The sequence below is a fragment of the Sceloporus undulatus genome, chromosome 3, assembly GCF_019175285.1.
Source record: "Sceloporus undulatus isolate JIND9_A2432 ecotype Alabama chromosome 3, SceUnd_v1.1, whole genome shotgun sequence".
NCBI classification, from domain to species: Eukaryota; Metazoa; Chordata; class Lepidosauria; order Squamata; family Phrynosomatidae; genus Sceloporus; species Sceloporus undulatus.
The window spans coordinates 166,168,629-166,189,078 of record NC_056524.1 but is presented as its reverse complement, the minus strand read 5'-3'; the positions used below and the strand labels follow the sequence as shown (position 1 = coordinate 166,189,078).

Here is a 20,450-nt window from a genome sequence, read left to right as displayed (position 1 = left end):
GGACACCATTTTATTATGCCATTGTATTTAATGGGCTTGAGCATCCATGGATTTTGGGATCCACAGGGAGTCCTGGAACCAGACCCCAGTGGATACCAAGGGCCCCACTGTATTGCTGTTAATGCTTACGTGTTGTATCAAATTGTGTGAAACCTCCCTCCACCCACATGGAAACTTCTTTGGTCCAGCAGATTCTTGTATATAGAGGAGAGTCTTTGACTGCAGATTCTGCTAGCAGTCCCCTATATCACTACCACCACCCCAGTCTGCTCCATAGGACTGAAGAATCCTTTGAAACAGCATGGGAGATAGTATAAAGAACTGCAGAAGTAAAGGATAATTTATTAAAATAATCACTTCCCCACTTACATTCTCAGAAGCCTCCATTAGAAGAAAGTCTTCTGTGAGCAGCAGGCCACAACCCAATATTAAAAGTATCTCTTTTTTTCTCTGTCTGATAATATTTTTTGCATAGCACATTCACTGATCTGTGTGTTTGCAGAGCGGCAAAAAATTAAAAATGCGGAAACAGTTGTACTTAAATTGAAAGACTTGCCTTCAGGTGAAGACTTCAGAACTATGATGCCAGCAAGGTATTTCTTTTTATATATACATTTCATCAGTTTGCGTATGGTTTTTTTTTACTTTGCTTTCAGACACTCTACACATAATTACATTTACCTTAATTTTGACAGATATGAAGATTTATTAAAAAGTTTACCACTGCCTGAATATTGTAACCCTGAGGGAAAGCTAAATTTGGCTTCATATATGCCAGGGTTTTTTGTGCGTCCAGATCTAGGACCCCGATTATGCAGTGCGTATGGTAAGTAATTCACCAGTCATGTTTGTGTCAGCCCAAAGGATTGTGTCCTCATTATAAAATTAGCTTTAAGCTTTTGAGTGGTTGAAAATGTTGCAGCCAAAAACACAAAAGTGATGAGGAACTGATAAAAAGCTGGAGACACATTAGTGAAGAAATAGCCAGTTGAGCAATTAAGAAAGCCAGGTTTCTTGAAAGCATGAGTGTCAAATAATAGACTTAAGTGGGCATAATTGCATAAAGAGGTTTCATAGAAAGTCAAATAGCTTTTCCATCTGATGAAGTCCGGGAGTGCTTCATATATCCTGAGATGAAAGAATGCCTCTTAATGTTTTGTGATAAACTAATTGATTTTAGAAAAGAGATGGCAAAATAAATTGAAGAGAGCAAAGCAGGAACATATTGCCGATTCTTTATTCTTCTTCTACATTTTAAAAATATAAATAGATGAGCAACCATTAGCATGCAACCTTGTGTGTCCCCACTACCTATATAGTACTATATATACCTATTCAGAAGAGCACCCATTGAATCCAATGTGTCTTATTCCCAGGTAAGCATCTATAGGATTGCAGCCTAAATACTCTGCTTTTAACAAGCTAATGTTCCTTGTAATCCATTTTTGTAATTTCATTATCCATGCATTATTATATTCCAGGGCAAAGTTGTCATATAGGGTGGAGTAGTTCATAAATGAAAAGTTAATTTTGAAAGCAACATGGTCCACTTTATATAAGACTAATATTTAAATTTGTGCTCATTTTGTTTGCCAAATAACAACTGGGAAAGGGTGTTTTTTAAAATTAATTTTACCTTGTCAAAATATGGGTGATTTTTGTCTTTGAGTCTTAACATTACTGTATATTCTTGACTATAAGTCAACCTCATGTGTAAGTCGAAGACAGGTTTTGGGGCCATAATTATGGATTTTGCCATGACCCATGGATAAGTCAAGGGTAAAATTTGGAGGCTCCTTTAGTATGTGTATGTGTGCATGCTGCAAGAGGGACTCTAATTGAGGCTTTTTGCTTCAGCAGTTAAACTTTGGGGCCCAAACAGACAGGCCAAAATAAAGCTGCTTCGTGTCACATTGGAGGGATGCTGTTTAAATGATGCATGCATCCTAAGAGGCCGGAAGCCATGCCAAAGTGCAGCTTCTGGACTCTTAAGATGCATATGTCATTTAAACAGCCTACCTCCAAAGTGACTCGAAGCAGCTTTATTTTGGCCTGTCTGTTTTGGGCCCTTGGTTTCAGCCTTCACTCCCCAGAGAGCAGCGGCAAGTGGGAGAGGGACTCTGTCTGATTGTTTAACAGCAGTTAATCACCTAGGAGTCTTTCTGCTTGGCTCAAGAGAAAAAGAAACTGTCTCCCCACCGCATGAGGAAATCTGAAAGAGCTGCTATCACATTACCATAATGACCTGTAAATAAGTCAACTTGGGATTTTTGGGCATACATTTTTAGACTTACAGATGAGTATATACAGTATTTTGTATAAAAACTAGATTAATTTAAAAGCTAGTTCTCAAAATAAAACATTATAAATTTTACATTTATGAAAATTTAAGAGGACTGCAAATGCCCCTCAATGTATCTGCATATTATCTTTTTTTAAAAGGTGTAGCTGCTGCTAAAGACCATGATATAGGAACTACAAATCTTCATATTGAAGTATCTGACGTGGTGAACATCCTTGTCAGTGTTGGCATAGCAAAAGGGAGTGGAGTCCCTTCAAAATCAGGTAAACATCCTTTAAAATGACTTTGCTTAACTGAAAAAATGAATTGACCTTACATTGCAACTATGGCCTAAATCAGGGGTAGGCAACCTGCGGCCCGCGGGCCAGATGCAGCCCGGCAAGGCCTTGGGACCGGCCCCAGCCCAGTCCTGCCGCCGATTGCCGCCGGGGCCTTTGGCGTCTCGCGCGAGGGGCATGGTGGGGCAATTGTCTATAGAAGCCTCAGAAACATGCATTTATCTTAACATTTTTTAAAAAATCAGCAAATTTTTTCACGTGTCCTCCATTTTTTATTTAAATAGTGCCCTCCATTTGAAAATTTTGTCCTACATTTGTCCCAGTTTATTTATTTATTTAATCTTTTAAAAATTTATTTAATTATTTATTTTTTGGCTTCAGCCCCCCAGTTGTCTGAGGGACAGCAACCCGACCCCCGGCTCAAAAGGGTTGCCTACCCCTGGCCTAAATTCTTCTGTTAGTCCTAGTGTGAATAATGTTCTATTGTTAGTCCTAGTGTTAGTCCTAGAGTAGAACCACTGAATCCATGGGATTTACCTGTGTGTTAAGTCACCACTTATTAATAGATAGAATAAATCTAATCTAATTGGCACTAACCAACAGGATGAAAGCCTATGTATGTTCAGAACTGCTCATTATTCCATGTTAATATATACACTATTTCCCGTAAATAAGAACTAGGTTCTAGCCTTGAAGTTTAATCTAGTTATCTGGGCTTCCACAGATGACCATGGTACCACTGCTCAATGTTTCTGAGGTTTTCCACCATTTTTTCCCAGAGATGTTGAAATATTTTTCCAAAGTCTTGCTTGTTGGCAATAGGAATTACAGTGGACCCTCGTCTTACGCGGGGGATCTGTTCTGGACCCCCCTCCCGCGTAAGGCAAATTCCGCCTATGCTTGAGCCCATTCATTGAATGGGGCTCGTGCATGCAGCGGTGCAGCAGTGTGCATGCACCACAGGCGTGTGTCCCATTCATCTAAATGAGACGCGCCTGCCCTTGCACCCCGTGCTCTCCCACGCAGCTTGCGCACATACGCTCAAAGCCGCGTATAACACGGGCACACCGTACATTCTGAATGCAACCTAAATCACTTAAGCATTTTAACTAACCTTTTTCTGGTAGTAATTCTGCTTTTTCATTATCAATATCAAATTTTAACATAATAGGTTGGGCCAGTATCTAATCGTGTCACTCCATTAATGGAAATAATCCATTCCTGCACATCTAGGTCCAGACTGTTCAATGTGCAGTGTGACCTTTGATTGAACAATGCTTGTCTAACCACTTTTGGAACCAGTTGTATTAATGGTAACATAGCTAGCAACCACTTGTGCAACTGTTAAAAAAAACACAGTGAAATTCTGTTAGCAAGGTATTTTCCACCATTAATGTTAACGTTGAATTCTAAGAACTGCTCATGGAATGGGATTGGCCGAGGGGGCCTTTCTTGTTCCTGTTATCCAGGGTCCCTGGCATCTCCCACCAACTATCTTTCTCTTAAGAGTATGGATTGGCAGTGGCATGGGGATGGGGGTGGGACATTCCATGAGTGGCAGTCTATAACCAACACCTTGTATTGCACTTCCGAGCGCAATACAAGGTGTTGGTTATTACCTATAAAGCCCTAAATGGCTTGGGCCCAGGGTACTTGGACCACCTCTCCCCATACAATCCGCCACGCACTCTCAGGTCGGGTGGGAAACATCTCTTGTCTATTCCAGGTGTACATTATAGTGCAACACAGAGGGCATTTTCAATCTCAGCCCCCAGATTATGGAATACCCTACCCGACGAGCTCCGCACAGCCTCATCCCTTGATGGAGTTAAGAGGATGCTAAAAACTTTCCTTTTCCGTCAAGCTTTCCCCCCTATGAGTTGATGTTTTATTATCTGTTTTTAGATTGTTATTTGATGTTTTAACGCTGTTTTTGCTGTTTTTATACTGTTTTTTAACATGTACACCACTATGATCTTGAAAAAGGAATAGCGGTATATAAGAATAAAGTATTATTATTATTATTATTATTATTATTATTATTATTACTACTACTACTACTACTACTATATACATAAGAGTCACTGTGGATAACAGAGGTGCTTATAACTTTTCTCAGTCCTCAGAAGCCCCAACTTACATATTTTATAGATGTTCCATTATTATATGGATTTTTTCCTGTCTGGCTCCAGAGAGAAAAATTAGATAAATAGATAGTATGCTTTCAAGTCGCCTGTCACCTTACTGTGGCCCAATGAATTTTATAGGAGGTTTTTAGGCAAAGAATACTCAAATGGTTTGGCCAGTTCCTTCCTCTGAAATATAGCCTACAGCATGAATGTTGGCAGTCTCCAGTCCAAGTACTAAATGGGGCTGACCCTGCTTAGCTTCCTAGACTAGATAGGATTTGGTGGCTTAGAAGATATTTAGGCCTTTTTAAATATAGTATGTACCTTGAAAAACCATGGTTTCAGCAGAGCACGTAATCTCCCCTGCAGTGCAAATTATTATATTGCTCACACTATTCACACTCTTATTGTGTGTTCATAATTTCTGTGACCAATTTGTGACCCGTTGATAGTGGTGAGAAAGTGATGGGGGTCTCTGTGCTTTGCTAGGCTGCTTCTTGGACAGCCAACATGCGCCACTAGGTACAGCATTTGAAGCTGCATCAGCTGGGCAGAACCTGCCACAAGTTCGTTTCTACTGGTATAGTTTCCAGGAGCCCATGGTCACCACCAGCCACACTATGGGTGGCAGGACTTCGTGGGAGGCATAACATTAGATATAAAAGAAGGTTTCTCCATCTTTGGTAACTAATTTCATTTGTTAATTCTCAGGGGTACTCAAGAAGTTTGAAGAAGAAGATTTAGATGACTTTTTAAGAAAAAGACTGAAGGATTCAAGTGAATTACCTGGTGCTCTGTGGCATATTTATGCTAGCAAGGATGCCGACAAGATAAGGGAATTTCTACAGAAGGTTAGATTTCTAATAGCTGTATGCATTTATATTACTCTATATGAGGCTTATAAATTGGTGTATATTAATTTGGAATTGAATATGATTTTTCAGAACTGATTTTTAGAAGTATGCCATTATCTCTAAACCCAAGTTCTCAATAATTTGCTGTAAACTAAGTATGGTGTTGCTGTAGTTAGATGTTGTTTATGCAGAGCATTATCTAAATCCTGCTGCACTGGACCACAAATTTGTATCATTTATTATTTTTATTTATTTATGGTATTTATACCCTGCCCTTCAGCCCTAATGGCTATCAGAGCGACTTACAATTATTATTTTTAATTAGACGGTTCCCTGCCCTCAGGCTTACAATCTAAAAGACATGAGACAAAAGGAGAAGGGAATGGTGGTGGGAAAGGGGATGAGGTTCAGTGGTTATTCTCTCCCTCTGAGGACTGGACCAAGGCAGATGGACTGGAAGGAGGGCTCTTTCTTCAGTCTAGCCCTAGTGGAGCTGGGTCTGCCTGTTCACTCCCTCACAGGCCGAAGAATGACAGTTATGGAGGGAGTGCTGCATATGCATACAGATAGATTCCCTAGTTGGTGATGAGTTCACATGTCATGTTCATATAGTGAGATTAATGTGATGGGGTACATACACATACACAATACATTCTGAAAACTTGTCTTGTGTGAAGAAGTACTCAGTTTTCTCAGGTTTGTCAATGTGTTATCCTCTGAATGGCATGGAGAAGCAATCTACTCACTCATGGGTTATTCTCTCCATGCCTTTTATAGAAAGAGATTTTTTGTAGATGTGAATGACAAGAAAGCATCCATTTTATATCCAGAATATTTACCTTGATTAAAATACCCGCTGTCACATCAGTGCAGGATGACAGATCCATAGCAGCTCTATTCAGGCATTGTTTTATTGTGACCTCATAGAAGGAGCCAGAGATGCATGCTCTGGCCCCTCCCTCTCTGCTCTTGACCACTCTGTAAATAGGGAAAGTCTGAAAAGGAGCTATAACCATGTTTGGCTTAACTGGTTAGAAAAATGAATGCCTCAGCAAGGACTAGTGTGCTACATTTGTCTAGTAAATTTTTTATTACTGTGGCATGCTTGTAGTCAGAGATATGTCACATGTATGTTTAATTTATGATTATCAAGACCACTTATGTATTAAAGGGTTGCTTTGAGGTAGGAAAGAGAATTTCCACGTCACTTTTCTTTATATATTACAGATACAGATTAGCATGTAAGTATACCAATGTATACCTTATATACTCAATTGTAAGTTGTCTTCTTGTATAAGTTGAGGGCAAATTTGGGGTCCAGAATTATAGATTTTGATATGACCTGTGGATAGGTCGAGGGTGAAACTTAAGGGCATGTAACAGAGGATGAAACAAAGGAATATAATGCCAAAGAACTTAGAAAATTCTAGCAAGCATAACTGTTTGTGGTCACTCTCAAGGCTGCTGCTTCTTTTACATGCTCCTAGGATGAACTACGCTCTTGCCTTTTTCTAGTCTACTCTGACAAGGGGATAGTTCCTTTATTTTTCTGATAATAATTAAAGTATAGTACTTATATTAACGTGGATTGGTCAACCCAGTTTTTTGGGGTCCATTTTTGTACTAAAATTTCTAGATTTATACATGAATATATTAGAGTATATAACTGTTGTTGTTGTTGTTGTTGTTGTTTGCCTTCAGGTCATTTCTGACTTAAGGTGAACCTATCATGTGTTTTCTTGGCAAGTTTCTTCAGATGGGATTGATACATAACATAGAACATATTATATACCACTATATTACAGGTAGGAAAAGAGCAAGGTTTAGATGTTTTACCGGAACATGATCCAATCCGTGATCAGAGTTGGTATGTGAACAAAAAACTCCGTCAACGGCTGTTTGAAGAATATGGAGTGAAAACATGTACTCTTATCCAGTTCCTTGGTGATGCTATTATTTTGCCAGCAGGAGCACTTCACCAGGTAAAAAAAAAAAGGAAGAGAACCTACTTTGATGTCTCCTGTATAACTGTGTATTAATAATTTAAGCAGTAGGTCTATTTTTCTGAAAATAATTTTTACTTGTTCTGCATGAATAGAATATAGCAAGTTGAGTTTAATAGTTCACAAAATATGTGATTGCCTTTATAATAATCAGATACACTATTCCTAGACTGAAGTTTAAGTGGCTTGGCTATTCATTACCTGTAGATCAGTGTTTGTCAGACCATCTGATACAAAGGACTGGCATTTTCCACCCCAATATGCACCCCATGCACCACATTATATGAACATCCATAGTAATATTAATTTATAGCAGAAATAATGAAGTATTCATTTGTGAACACATAAAAGAATATTGAATCCTGGAACTGAGGAAAGGACATGCATTTATACAAATAAATGGAAAAAAATAAGTAATATTCCAGTATAAATGACATGGTTAAAAAATGAAATCAGCAGTGTCTCAAAACAGCCAATCACAGTTGCTGCTACCAGGATGACAGCACAAAGGGGGTAGTGACAGAGCAGCCAGTCAAAGAGCAACCAAAAAGACCCTTGCCTGTGCTGGCCTTTGCTGCAAAACTGGCACAAGCAAGAAACTTCTCAGTTGCTGCTCAACTAACTGCTTGGTCACATCTCCCAAGGTGACTGGGTGCAAAGGGAGTAGCGACAGTGATTGGCTTTTGGATGTTTTGAGTTTGCAGTAGAACAATAGACCTAATATCAAAAAATATGCCCGGGGGGGGGCACTAGAGTTGTCACCCAAGAGAAAAGGGAGTAGCAGCCCAAAAAAGTTGGGGACCACTGGTTTAGAAGGAGGCTGTTATGAGAATGGTGAAGTTGCTGTAAAAGTTAAGTGGTGCATGTCTGATCCCTAGTACAGTTTTAATTACTGGCCATTTGAAACATACCTTACTATGCTTTTAAAATGCCTTGTTTTGTTGGCACATACAGTGTCTTGCAAAGATATTCACCCCCATCCCTTCCAGATTTGACTTTTCCCCCATTTTACTGTGTTATAACCTGGACTTTAAATAGAGTTATTTAATATTGCTACTACTTGATGTACACAAAATACTCAACATGGTCAAGGTGCAAAGTGTTACTGTGATGCGAAAGTAATAAAAATATATACATATATTTACCTATGTATTTGAATGCTTTTGACTTAAATTGTAGTATATTTTATGTGTTTGTTTTCTAAATAATTGTGATACTAAGTAGAAACAATTTTTAAGACAATATTTTAAATAATTATAATGTAAACTGTGCTGTGAAAGATGTTTGTCTAGAAAAGATGTTTGTCTAAATTCAACTCCTTAAAGACTTAATATATACACTGTAGCATGAATTTAGAGCTTGTGCCACAACATGTTGTTGCTTTGTAAGATGCCACAAAGCCATATTGTTGTGTATACCTTTATTTCTTCTTTGTGGTCTGTGCCTCACACAATTGGGTACTGTGCCTGTTCAGAGACTCCATTTGGAAGCTGAAAAGCTGAGCAGATTGGCGAAAGCCCCTCCCTCCCATGTACTGAGTATTCCAAGTCCCACCAATCTAGCTCCTCCTTCAGTTCTCTTTCATCTGCCGCAAGAGAAACATCTCCTTTGGTTTGCTCCTGAACTGAGTAGATTTCTACTGTACGGTAGACTTTTTGATTTCTCACCTTTTCCTTTCCCTTACTGTACGGTAGATTTTTTTTCTTTACTCCCTCTTTTTCAAACATTGCCCTCTAAAAAATTTGATTCTTTGTGAGAGCAAAGTGTTGCCAGCCTGGACAGGCCCACCACTTCTGGGCCTCTTATGGCTACCCTGTTTTAACATTGCTCCAAATGTGACTGAAAAATTGCTTTCAATGACGGTCATTCTAAATGGCTTTTTTGCTTAGGGGAAGCCCATATTTCTGATAGGTGCCCCCATTGTAGAACTTTCACTGCGGTGACTCTCAAGAATAGAGCCTCCAAACTTAAATCTTTCTTGTGGGAGCGCTCGCTCTCTGTTGCCCAAAAATTCATTTTGGCTGTAGATCCTTTGGGAAGAATTCCCATTCACAAACTTCCACGAATTCTCAAAATTTCAAAGCCTCCGACGTCGACACCTGCTACAATGTCGACTTCGACATCGACCGCAGCTCCTGCATCAGCAACATCAACATCGATAGCCTCGATGTCGTAACCATCTTCTTCAGAGTCTTCTTTGCCTCATGAGTTCCCCTCTGTCTTCCAGCAGAGAGACCTCAGAAAGCCAAGAAAAGGCCTGACTCCTCCCCTACTTCCCACGACAAACCCAAGAAGAAACCTAAACCTAAGGTGGCTGCTGCCCCCCCCCCCCCCTATTTCGGCCCCGACGCCGACCTCCTCTTCATTATCTGCTCTGGCATCGACATCAATAGCTTCAGCTGCGGCTAAGCTTGATTCCACGTTGGCTTTCTTCATGCCCACCTCGACATCGGCAGATGAATTTGCCATCCCCCATCCCAGTCACTGTTTTAGACTCGGCATCGGAGGCTCTGGACTCAACCTTGATGGCTATTTCTTCTTCGTGGTCTCTGTGAATCATACAAATGGGTTTTACTGTGCCTGCGCAGTGCTGCTCGGAACCTACTGGAATCACTGGGCAGAGTTTACTCTGCAACATATTGAAACTTTTTGGCGGTAACTCCGCCCACCCGTTATAAGGCCCCTGCCTGCCCACTCTTTTCCCCAGTTCCTTTTTTCCGCCGCGCTAGCTGCTTCAGGGAACTTTCGCTTGCTTCGCTTGCTTGGAATCACTTTCGTTTTTTGACCTCGGACTGTACTCTTGACCATTCTTTGTCTCCCACCCCTGGTAACTTCGGACTTTCGGACTGTTGACCTCGTTTACGGATTCTCCTCTGGCTTTGACGACTTTGAAGATGCCTGCACCCTTCAAGAAGTGCGACATTTGTGGGGGCAAGGTGCCCGTCCAGGACCCGCACTCCTCCTGCCTGCTGTGCCTTGGCAAGAACCATGATACCAAGGCCTGCCTGCTCTGCAGATCCCTCTCGTCCCAGGCCCGGAAGAACCGTGAGTCCCGGCTCACTTCGGCGATTGCCCTCGGCAAGGTACAAAAGGGGGGTTCGCGGTCGTCCTCTGTCCCACCTTCCGCGCCCCCCGCCTCATCTTCTCGGGCCAGTGTGTCCAGCGTGACATCGGGGAGGGCCGCTGTTCCCAGCGTGGTGTGTGTCCCGGCCAGGACAATTCCTTCCACCACCTCCGATGTGGCCCGTGGCTCCAAACCGCTCAGCGCCACCGACGAACCCTCCAAGCGCCCCCATAAGTCTTCGGGGACTGAGGGTACCGAGGCGGTCTCCAAACCGACGAGGAGGTCGGACGGCTCGCATTCTAAGAAGGCTACCGAGCCGGAGGTCCATCTCGTCTCGCCTTCGTCATCCAAGGCATCCAAGGCATCTCGCCACGCTTCGAAGCCTAAGGAGCTGGCGGTGCCTTCGGAAGGGACAAGGTCTCCAAGACCTTCCTCGTCGGCAGCGGCTGCTGTCCTCCTCGACCTCCCGGACAATCCGTTCTTCCCAGCGGAGGAGCTTCCCAAGCCTGGGAAGAAGAGGCACCACGACAAGTCGGGTCGTGATCCTGCCCCGAAGAAGCCCAAGTCCTCCAAAGATTGGCCCACCACCGACCCACCGAAGGTGAAGGAGAAGAAGCGCTCCCCGTCTAAACAGGCCCGCGCTTCCACTTCGGCAGCTCCACGCGATCCGGAGCCGACGCCGGGAGGTCGACGGACTCCGGTACCGGACACCCCACCGCCTCTGCCCACCATGGACTTTGTCCACGGGACGGACGACACCGTTCTTCCTCGCTCGCCAGAACACCGGTCGCCCTCCCATCCTGGAACCGACGACGAGGAAGACCAGCCCCGCGGGCATGAGATACCGGACCTGTTCTTCGATACACAATCGCGCCGGTATTACTTGTCGGTTTCGGAGGACAGAGCGATGAAGGAGTTCACCAGGCTGAACCCCCATCCTGCAGACCAAGGCACCCCGTCCAGATCGGTCCCGACCATATCTGTCTACGAGCGTTCGCCGTCTCCACCTCGCAGGCGCTCGCGATCCTCGGCGGACCTTGTTCCAACCCACCCGAGATCCCAGGTTAGAGTGACGGACCCCCTCTCCTCTGATCTGGACTCCGACGACGAGCCTTTGCTTCCGTCTGAAGCACCTTCGGACGAGGATGTCCTCTCGGGGCCGGCCTCACCCCAGAGGATGCATAATCCGGAGCCGTCTTCCCCGTCGGACGACGTCCGGTCCTTCACCGAACATGTCGTCAAGATGGCGAGGGCTCTCGACATCGAGCTCACCTCCGCGGAAGACGACGCTGAAGACCCGGTTGAGCATCGGGTGCACGGTCGAGTGCCTACTCCACCTTGCCTGCCTCTCCTTCCGTCAATCCAGACCATCGTGAAGAGGTCCTGGGACTCCCCGGCCACCCTGTCGGCGCCCTCCCGTAAGGTGGAGTCACTCTACAGAGTCGCCCCGGCGAGCTGTCCTTGGTTGGCCGACCACCCCAGGCCGAACTCTGCCATCGTGGAGGGAGCCCAACACAGCTTCGTCCCGAAGCAGGCGACCTCCCCTGTCGACCGGGAGGCGAAAAAGGTGGACGGACTGGCCAAGAAGGCCTACTCGGCATCGGCCCTTGGGGTCAAGGCCGCCAACTACACCGCCTGCATGGGGGCCTACATCCAGACCCTCATGGAACGGATCTCTCCCCTCATCCCGGACGTCCCAGATGACATCCAGAGGCAGCTGGTGGAGATCAGAGACGAGACTCATTCCATAGGAAGTTGGCTCATCACCACTTCCAGGAATATGGCAGACTGCTCAGGGAGGGCCATGTCTGCATCCATGGCACTTCGACGCCACGCTTGGTTGAGGGCCTCGGACCTCAACCCCACGGTCAGGGCGGCCATCGAGGACATGCCCCTCGACGGCACCGGGCTCTTCCACGCCGAGACCGACGACCGCCTGAACAGGAAGTTCAGGATGAAGGCGGCGGCGAAGAAGCATGGCATGTCCTCAGCACCAGCTTCTCCGTTCCGGAAGCGTCAGCGCCCGTGGCAGCCGCAAGGTCAGTCACAGGGGACCTTCTCCCGGGATCGACAGTCCCAGCAGCAGGGCTCCCAGAGACACCGCTTCCCCTCGCAGTCTTCCTCCTCCTCTGGCCGTCGCAACTTCCCGCCTCGGTACCGCAAGTCCCGCCGGCAGGACACCGACCAGGGGAAGAAGAGAACCTGAAGGGACGCAGCGCGCTTCGTCTCTCCTTCACCCCTCTTCTTTTTGGACATTCTGAGGCCCTTTGTTAACATCTGGGCCTCCATAACATCGGACTCGTGGGTTCTCAACATCGTCCGTAGGGGTTATGCCCTCGAGTTCCAAGAGCTCCCACCAACTGGAGCCTTCATGTCCACTCCCCCCTCGGACACCCTTCTCGACAAAGTGCGCGCCTTGCTTGGTAAAGGGGCAATCTCCCCTTTGCCGCCCGACCAATGTCCTCGGGCCTTTTTCTCCAGGTACTTCACGGTACCGAAAGCGGATGGGGGCATCAGGCCCATCCTGGACTTGAGACAATTGAATTTGTTCCTGGACTACCGCCGTTTTCGAATGGTAACCTTGGCTCCCATTCTGCCTCTACTCCACCAGGGCCTGTGGTTTGCGACCGTCGACCTGAAGGACGCCTACTTCCACATCGGGATCCGAGAGTCCCACCGGAGATTCCTCGCCTTCGCTGTCGGCTCCACCTCGTACCACTACAACGTGCTTCCTTTCAGCTTGGCCACGGCTCCACGAGTCTTCACAAAGTGCATGGCACCGGTGGTGGCATACCTTCACCAGAAGGGCTTCATGGTCTTTCCCTACCTGGACGACTGGCTGTTTGCAGCCGAATCCCAAGGCGAGCTGCAGGAGGCAGTCTCCTTCGCCTTGCGCCTCTTGGACTCCCTCGGGCTGGTCGTCAACAGGGAAAAGTCCCACTTCACACCGACCAGGCAGGTCAAGTTCATCGGGGCCATCCTCGACTCCGAAAACTGCTTAGCCTTCCTTCCTCCGGACCGTTTTCAGGCCTTGACAACAGAAGGGTGAGAGCCAGAGACGTCCAAGTCACCCTGGGCCACATGGCATCGACAACATTTGTCACCCCTTCGGCCTCTCCAGTCCTGGTTCCTCTCCGTCTTCTCTCCGTTGGAGGACCCTCCGTCCAAGTGGCTCACGGTACCGAGACCGGTGGCCGCTTCCCTCAGATGGTGGCTCGACAGCTGCAACGTCTGCACCGGGATGCCTTTTCATCAGCCCCAGGCACAACTGACTCTGACAACCGATGCATCCCTGGAGGGATGGGGCGCTCACCTGCTCGACTTGGTCGTCAAAGACAGGTGGTCCGCACAAGACAAGCTTCTCCACATCAACGCTTTGGAGATGCTCGCAGTGGAAAAGGCCTTGAGGGCGTTCGAGTTCGCCGTCACAGGAAGGGTGGTCCTCCTGAGGATGGACAACACCACCGTGATGTATTACATCAACAAGCAAGGTGGTACCAGGTCCAGGACCCTGCTCGACCTCACGCTCCGCATCTGGGACTGGTGCATCCAGAGGCGCGTCCTCCTCCAGGTGATCCACCTCCCCGGGGAGGACAACGAGTTGGCAGACCGCCTCAGCAGATCTCCATCGGTGTGCCACGAGTGGAGGCTCCATCCCGAGACGGTCAGCGACCTCTTCGATCGGTGGGGAGCCCCCCGGATCGACCTCTTCGCGACCAGGTGGAACAGCCACTGTCCCCAGTTCTGCTCCAGGAAGCGAATGGACGGATCCCTCGGAGACGCGTTCGCCTTCCTCTGGACGGGGGAGCTTCTCTATGCCTTCCCTCCGTTCCCTCTCATCATCAGGGTGGTGTCCAAGATGACAACAGACCACTCGCATGCGATCCTGATCACCCCGTGGTGGCCGAGACAGCCCTGGCTTGCATCCCTTCTTCACCTCTCCAGGAGATGCTTCCTCCGCATCAATCCCCACCCAGACCTGCTGTCGATCCAGGACGGACGGATTCTCCACCCGGACATCGACAGCCTGCCGCTGGTAGCCTGGAGGATACAGCCCTGACTGCTTTGCCGGAGTCGGTGAGGACAGTGATCCTGGCTGCGAGGAAACCTTCCACCCAGCGGTCCTATGCCCTGAAGTGGAGGAGATTTGGCCTCTTCCTTGGCCAAAAGGGCTTGTCTCCTGCTCAGGTGTCCACTCCAGTGGTGCTGGAGTTTTTGATGGCACTTTTGGATGAGGAGTTGTCCCTCACATCCATCAAATGCTACCTATCTGCCATTTGTGCCAAATACCAGTTCGGGGGAGGGTTTCTTTCTTCAAGGACCCTTTGGTGAAAGGGTTCCTGAAGGGTTGTGCCAACCTGTATCCTCCTGTGTCGGTACCAACGCCGGCTTGGAGCTTGGAGACGGTACTGTCCGCCCTCCAATCCAAGCCCTTTGAACCTATGGCCACAGCGGACTTGAGACTATTGACTTGGAAAACCGCCTTTCTTGTGGCCAACAACTCTGCCCGCCGTGCGGGCGAACTCTGTGCTTTACGGAGGGACCAGTCATTCCTGAGGTTCCACAAGGACAAGGTGGTCCTCCGTACGGACATTACCTTCTTGCCGAAGGTTGTGTCTGCCTTCCACATGTGCCAAGACATTGTGTTGCCCACTCTTGCATCCAACCCGACTTCGGATGCGGAGCGACGCCTGCACTCCCTTGATGTCAGGAGAGCACTGGCGTTTTATTTGGACAGAACTGCTGCCTCCAGTCGGTCCAAGAGACTTTTCCAATGCTACTCGGAACCGAAGAAGGGGTTGCCCGTGTCTACGCAGAGGTTTTCCAAATGGGTGGCTGGTACCATCCACCTCTGCTATGAACTATTGGGCAAACCTCTCCCGGGCAGGGTTCGGTCTCATTCCACAAGGGCAATGTCAGCATCCTCTGCATTCCTGTCGGGGATTCCCTTGGAGGATGTCTGCAAGGCTGCTGTCTGGTCCCAACCTCTAGCTTTTATCAAACACTACAGGTTGGACACCAGGGCCATCCGAGACACAGCCTTCGGGAGGGCTGTGTTGGTTTCAGGGTTGCATTGACTGCACTACTGAGGGTTGTGTTTTCAACTTATGTACAGTTGATTCTGTTTACATTTTGTTGAATGTTGGTTTGCACAAGTTCTATGGGATCGGTCTTGCATGACCTCTGTTGCCTCAGGTTTAGCAATGTTATTGCTATGTTGATCTGTGCATGAACAAAAAGACTGACTCTTTTATTGTTCAAGGTGTTTTATTGTAATAAATATACCTTTGGTTCACCATAGCTTTGGTCTCAGGACACTCCCTCCGCCGCATACCTAAGCTTGTCAGTCTAAACCCATTTGTATGATTCGCAGAGACCACGAAGAAGAAGGACAGGTTGCTTACCTGTAACGGTATTTCTTCGAGTGGTCATCTGTGAATACATACAAATCCCACCCGTCCGTCCCCTCAGTGTCCTGCTCTCATTGGCTCTTTCCATCGCCTGCTTGGCGGAAAAATTGCGGAACTGGGGAAAAGAGCAGGAAGGCAGGGGCCTTATAACGGGTGGGCGGAGTTACCGCCAAAAAGTTTCAATATGTTGCAGAGTAAACTCTGCCCAGTGATTCCAGAAGGTTCCGAGCAGCACTTCGCAGGCGCAGTGAAACCCATTTGTATGTACTCGCAGATGACCACTCGAAGAAATACCGTTACAGGTAAGCAACCTGTCCTTCTATGCCTACACCATCACCTGTCACTACTCTGGTCCCAACGACAATCTCTACACTGCCTCCTTTTCCAGCTACGGTACCGGCGCAGATCCTGGCAACTCCATTGAGAACATACACACTCTCCTTTTCGCCACCACCTCCTCAAAGGCAGTCGCCAACCAAAGTCCACAGGTCCCCTTCAACTTGAGACCGGGACGGATACAGATTCAGCTCACCTCATTTCTCGGGATCCTACGTCACTCGTTATCGAGAGAGATGCACATCAACGCCCTCGAGCTCCTGGCTGTGATCAAGGCCTTTCATGCCTTCAAACCCATCTCCTTCACAGAGTTGTACAAGTGGTAACAGACGACACAAGAACAGTCTGTTATATCAAGAAACAAGGTGGCACACATTCCTCTGTCCTACTTCATCTGGCCCAACAACTTTGGACTTGGTGCCATCATCGCTCCATCCACCTGGTGGCGATTCATCTCACTACCAAAGACAATGTCTTGGCGGACTCTCTCAGCAGGGACAAGGTCCTTCAACACGAATGGATGCTGTCTGCTCAAGTCTTCCAACTTCTCGCCTCCCAATGGGGGACTCCATCCTTGGACCTCTTTGCCATTCCTGACAATGCCCAGTGCCCACAATTCTGCACCAGGGCAGGCAGGGGATACAGCTCCCTGGGAGATGCATTCCTATGCAGTTGGAACCGCAACTTCCTCTATGCCTTCCTTCCACTACCACTTGTAGCAAAGGTTGTGACCAAGATGGCCAGGGACACAGCCAACGTGATTCTGGCCAAGGCAATCCTGGTTCACACACCCCTGCTCCACCTATCCAGAGGTCATTACTTCAAACTCTTGAGTTGGCTGGACCTTCTGTCTCACTCTCACAGAGCAGCCCTTCATCCAGACCTCCTCAGTCTACATCTGACAGCTTGGAGCATCTTAAACTCTCCAGAATTACCCAGGGTCTTGTCAGTCTCTAGAAGAGACTTTACTAAACGATCCCTATTCCTACAAATGGAACCCTCCAGTCCTGTGAGCCTTTCTACAGCCTTACACTTCCTTTTACACCTTCGTGATCAAGGTTTGGCCTCCTTCTCTCTCAAAGTCTTATTTGTCTGCCATTGTCGCCAACCAACCTCCCGGTTCACCATCAGCTCTCCTTTTCGCTTCGCCGACTATGAAAAGGTTCTTCAAAGACCTCCATCATCTCTATCCTCCGATGCCTCCTTTGGCCCTGACCTGGTCTTTATCTTTGGTGCTTACGCAATTAACTAGGCCTCCCTTTGAACCCTTGGGCTCGGCCTCTCTAAGACTGTTGACACTAAAAGTGTCTTTCCTTGTGGCCATTACTTCAGCCAGACGTGCTAATGAATTGATGGCGCTGCGCTCTGATGAGCCTTTTCTTGTTTTCCACAGAGACAAAGTGGTTCTCAGACCAGACATCTCATTCCTCCCTAAGGTGGTTTCCCCTTTCCACCTTTCTCAGGACATTATTCTACCCAGACCCGTCTACACCTCTCGAAAAGACTATGTACATGCTGGATGTTCACCGTGCTTTGGCGTTTTATGTCCAACGTTCTGCTAAGTTCAGTTCAACTAACAAGTTGTTCATTTGTTATGGTGGATCCAGAAAGGGCCACCTTGTTTCTGCACCAATCTTTGTGCAGAATTGCTTAGACTATTTTTCTGGCTTATGAGCTGGCCAAACGCCCTCTTCCTCTTGGTCTATGTTCACACTCAACCAGGGCTGTTGCTTCCTCTGCTGCTTTCCTAAGAGGCGTCCCTCTACCTGATGTCTGCAAGGCAGCCACGTGGTCCCAAACTTCTACTTTTGTTCGACACTACCGGTTAGATTCCAGATCTCATCGAGATGCCAGTTTTGGTTGTGCTGTCCTTTCCTCTATTTTGCAGTGACCTTCCCACCTCCTTAGGTTATCTTTTTAGTCACCCAGTTGTGTGAGGCACAGAGACCACGAAGAAGATGAACAGGTTACTCACCTGTAACTGTGGTTCTCCAAGTGGTCATCTGTGCCCTCACACAAATCCCGCCCTACCTCCCCTCAGTCAGGTCCCTGCCATGTTTTTGCGGCGGACTTGAACTCAAGAAGGAGGTAGATTGGCAGGACTGGGCATGCTCAGTACATGGGAGTGGGTGGTGCTACCGCCAATCTGCTCAGCTTTTCAGCTTCGAATGGAGTCTCTGCGCAGGCGCAGTACCCAATTATGTGAGGACACAGATGACCACTCAAAGAACCACAGTTACAAGTGAGTAATCTGTTCTTCCCTATACAGCCAGCTTCTTATCTCTGCCCAAGAACAATTTGGAATATTTTTTGCTTTGTTCTACTTAGGTACAGAATTTTCATAGCTGTATTCAAGTAACTGAAGACTTTGTGTCTCCAGAACACCTTGTACAGTCATTCCACTTAACACAAGAACTGAGGCTCTCAAAGGAAGAAATCAATTATGATGATAAGCTGCAGGTAATAAATGCATTCTTCATTTCTGGTGAAATATTCCTCACTAATATCCATTTAGAATGAGTGACAGCAGGAATCATTTTTAGATGTGATAGTTTCACAATCATATTAGCTTTTCTGTATTTGGTATGAGTAATGCACATTGGGCTTGTGTATTTTCTCTCTCTTCCTCTCCTATGTAAAGTAGCCCAGTGAGATCTTAAGACAGAGAGACAGAGGTGAATCTAGACTAAAGCATATATTACTTTCTGCTTTAGAAAAAGATTAGGGCAAATGTGAGTCCATGAACTATGTTTTATTTATAAAAGTCATTCTTTTATAAGTACCTAATTTAAAGAACTGGTCTTCTATTCATATATCTTCTCTTACATCCTCTGGTGCTGTGCTCAGTCATTTATCTCGTTGAATTTATTTTTTTCAGATTAAAAATATCTTATATCATGCAGTTAAGGAAATAGTGAAAGCTTTGAAGATTCATGAACACGAAACAGAAGATGGAGAAGACAATTAAGCATGTGCTTATTTTTTCCTATTTGGGTCTGCAGAATTTTTCAGATTCTTTATCATACTTTTCTCTATGGTAAAGGATCTGCTCACTAATATAAGCTGCACGAACCATCAGTGCCAAGAAAATATGTTTCTTGTATTTACTTGCTACTGACACTACAACATAATAGCTTCTCATCACAGCTGTTGTGATTTAAAACTTGTGAGGTTTTTTTAGAAATCGAAAACTCTAAGCAGCACACTGCTGTTATGTATTATAGTGTAAATTAAATTTTCAAATTGTCAGAAATTTAAGATGTATTTATTTTTGGAAAACACAGAATTCTATGCTCTATTGTTGATCAAATGTAAATGTGATTTGTACAGTTTGGTTAAAATAACTTGGATATTTTTCACTACATTGAGACAGTTACTGTGAGAGTAGGACACAAACACCAGCTATTGCCTGCATCGGGATATTGCTGAATCCGCACAGCAGTCATGTCATTATCTGAAAATTTACTGCCAAATAACTGTAAAGTTTGTACAATATAAAGTATATAAAATAGATATTACAGACACTTCAGTATTTTATTGAAGCTATTCAGTGTACAATTAAACATTTTCAAAAAGGTGTAATTTATTTAAAATTTGTCTCATTTTGGTAAAAATTTATGTGAACTTTTAAAGTTAAATATTAAACTTAATATGCTATGTAAATATATACATATATACATTCAATGATGTATTTTTTTAAACATTGGCTTGCTTTAATTTGTTAAAAGTGCAAGTGTTAAACATGCTTTGTACATTGAAAGTTAAAAGGGGTTTTACATTTTCCATTAAAAGGACTTTATCAAATGTTGTCTCATTGTGTGTGTTTTTCATGTTTTGTGGCACATTTGTTAAAGATGCACATGTCTGAGTCCATTCATACATTCACAGTGATTGCAGATATGTCTTTGTAATGTTAACTATTGTAAAAGACTAGACTGTTTTGTGTTTGATTAGTGTGGATCTTTCTGCCCTCTCCAGGTTTCATATGAAACTGCTCACATGTGCTAGAACACATTTCAACTGGCTGAGCCAAAGAAAGTTTATTTAATGAAGAATAAAATAATTAAATCATT

The 20,450-nt window shown here is 45.7% G+C and overlaps 1 protein-coding gene across 4 annotated transcripts in view; it reads left to right on the top strand.

Annotated features, from left to right (window-relative positions):
* JMJD1C (jumonji domain containing 1C) overlaps positions 1-20,450 on the top strand; it is a 176,971-nt gene extending 156,521 nt beyond the window's left edge. For 3 of the 4 annotated variants that reach the window (XM_042459927.1, XM_042459924.1, XM_042459926.1), the window contains 7 exons: positions 476-593; positions 696-826; positions 2,443-2,565; positions 5,421-5,560; positions 7,369-7,545; positions 18,706-18,837; positions 19,256-20,450. In XM_042459927.1, coding sequence (XP_042315861.1) covers positions 476-593; positions 696-826; positions 2,443-2,565; positions 5,421-5,560; positions 7,369-7,545; positions 18,706-18,837; positions 19,256-19,345 — 911 coding nt within the window. In that variant the 3' untranslated portion in view covers positions 19,346-20,450. The remainder of the gene's footprint in view (positions 1-475; positions 594-695; positions 827-2,442; positions 2,566-5,420; positions 5,561-7,368; positions 7,546-18,705; positions 18,838-19,255) is intronic. The other variant, XM_042459925.1, reaches the window with a different exon arrangement.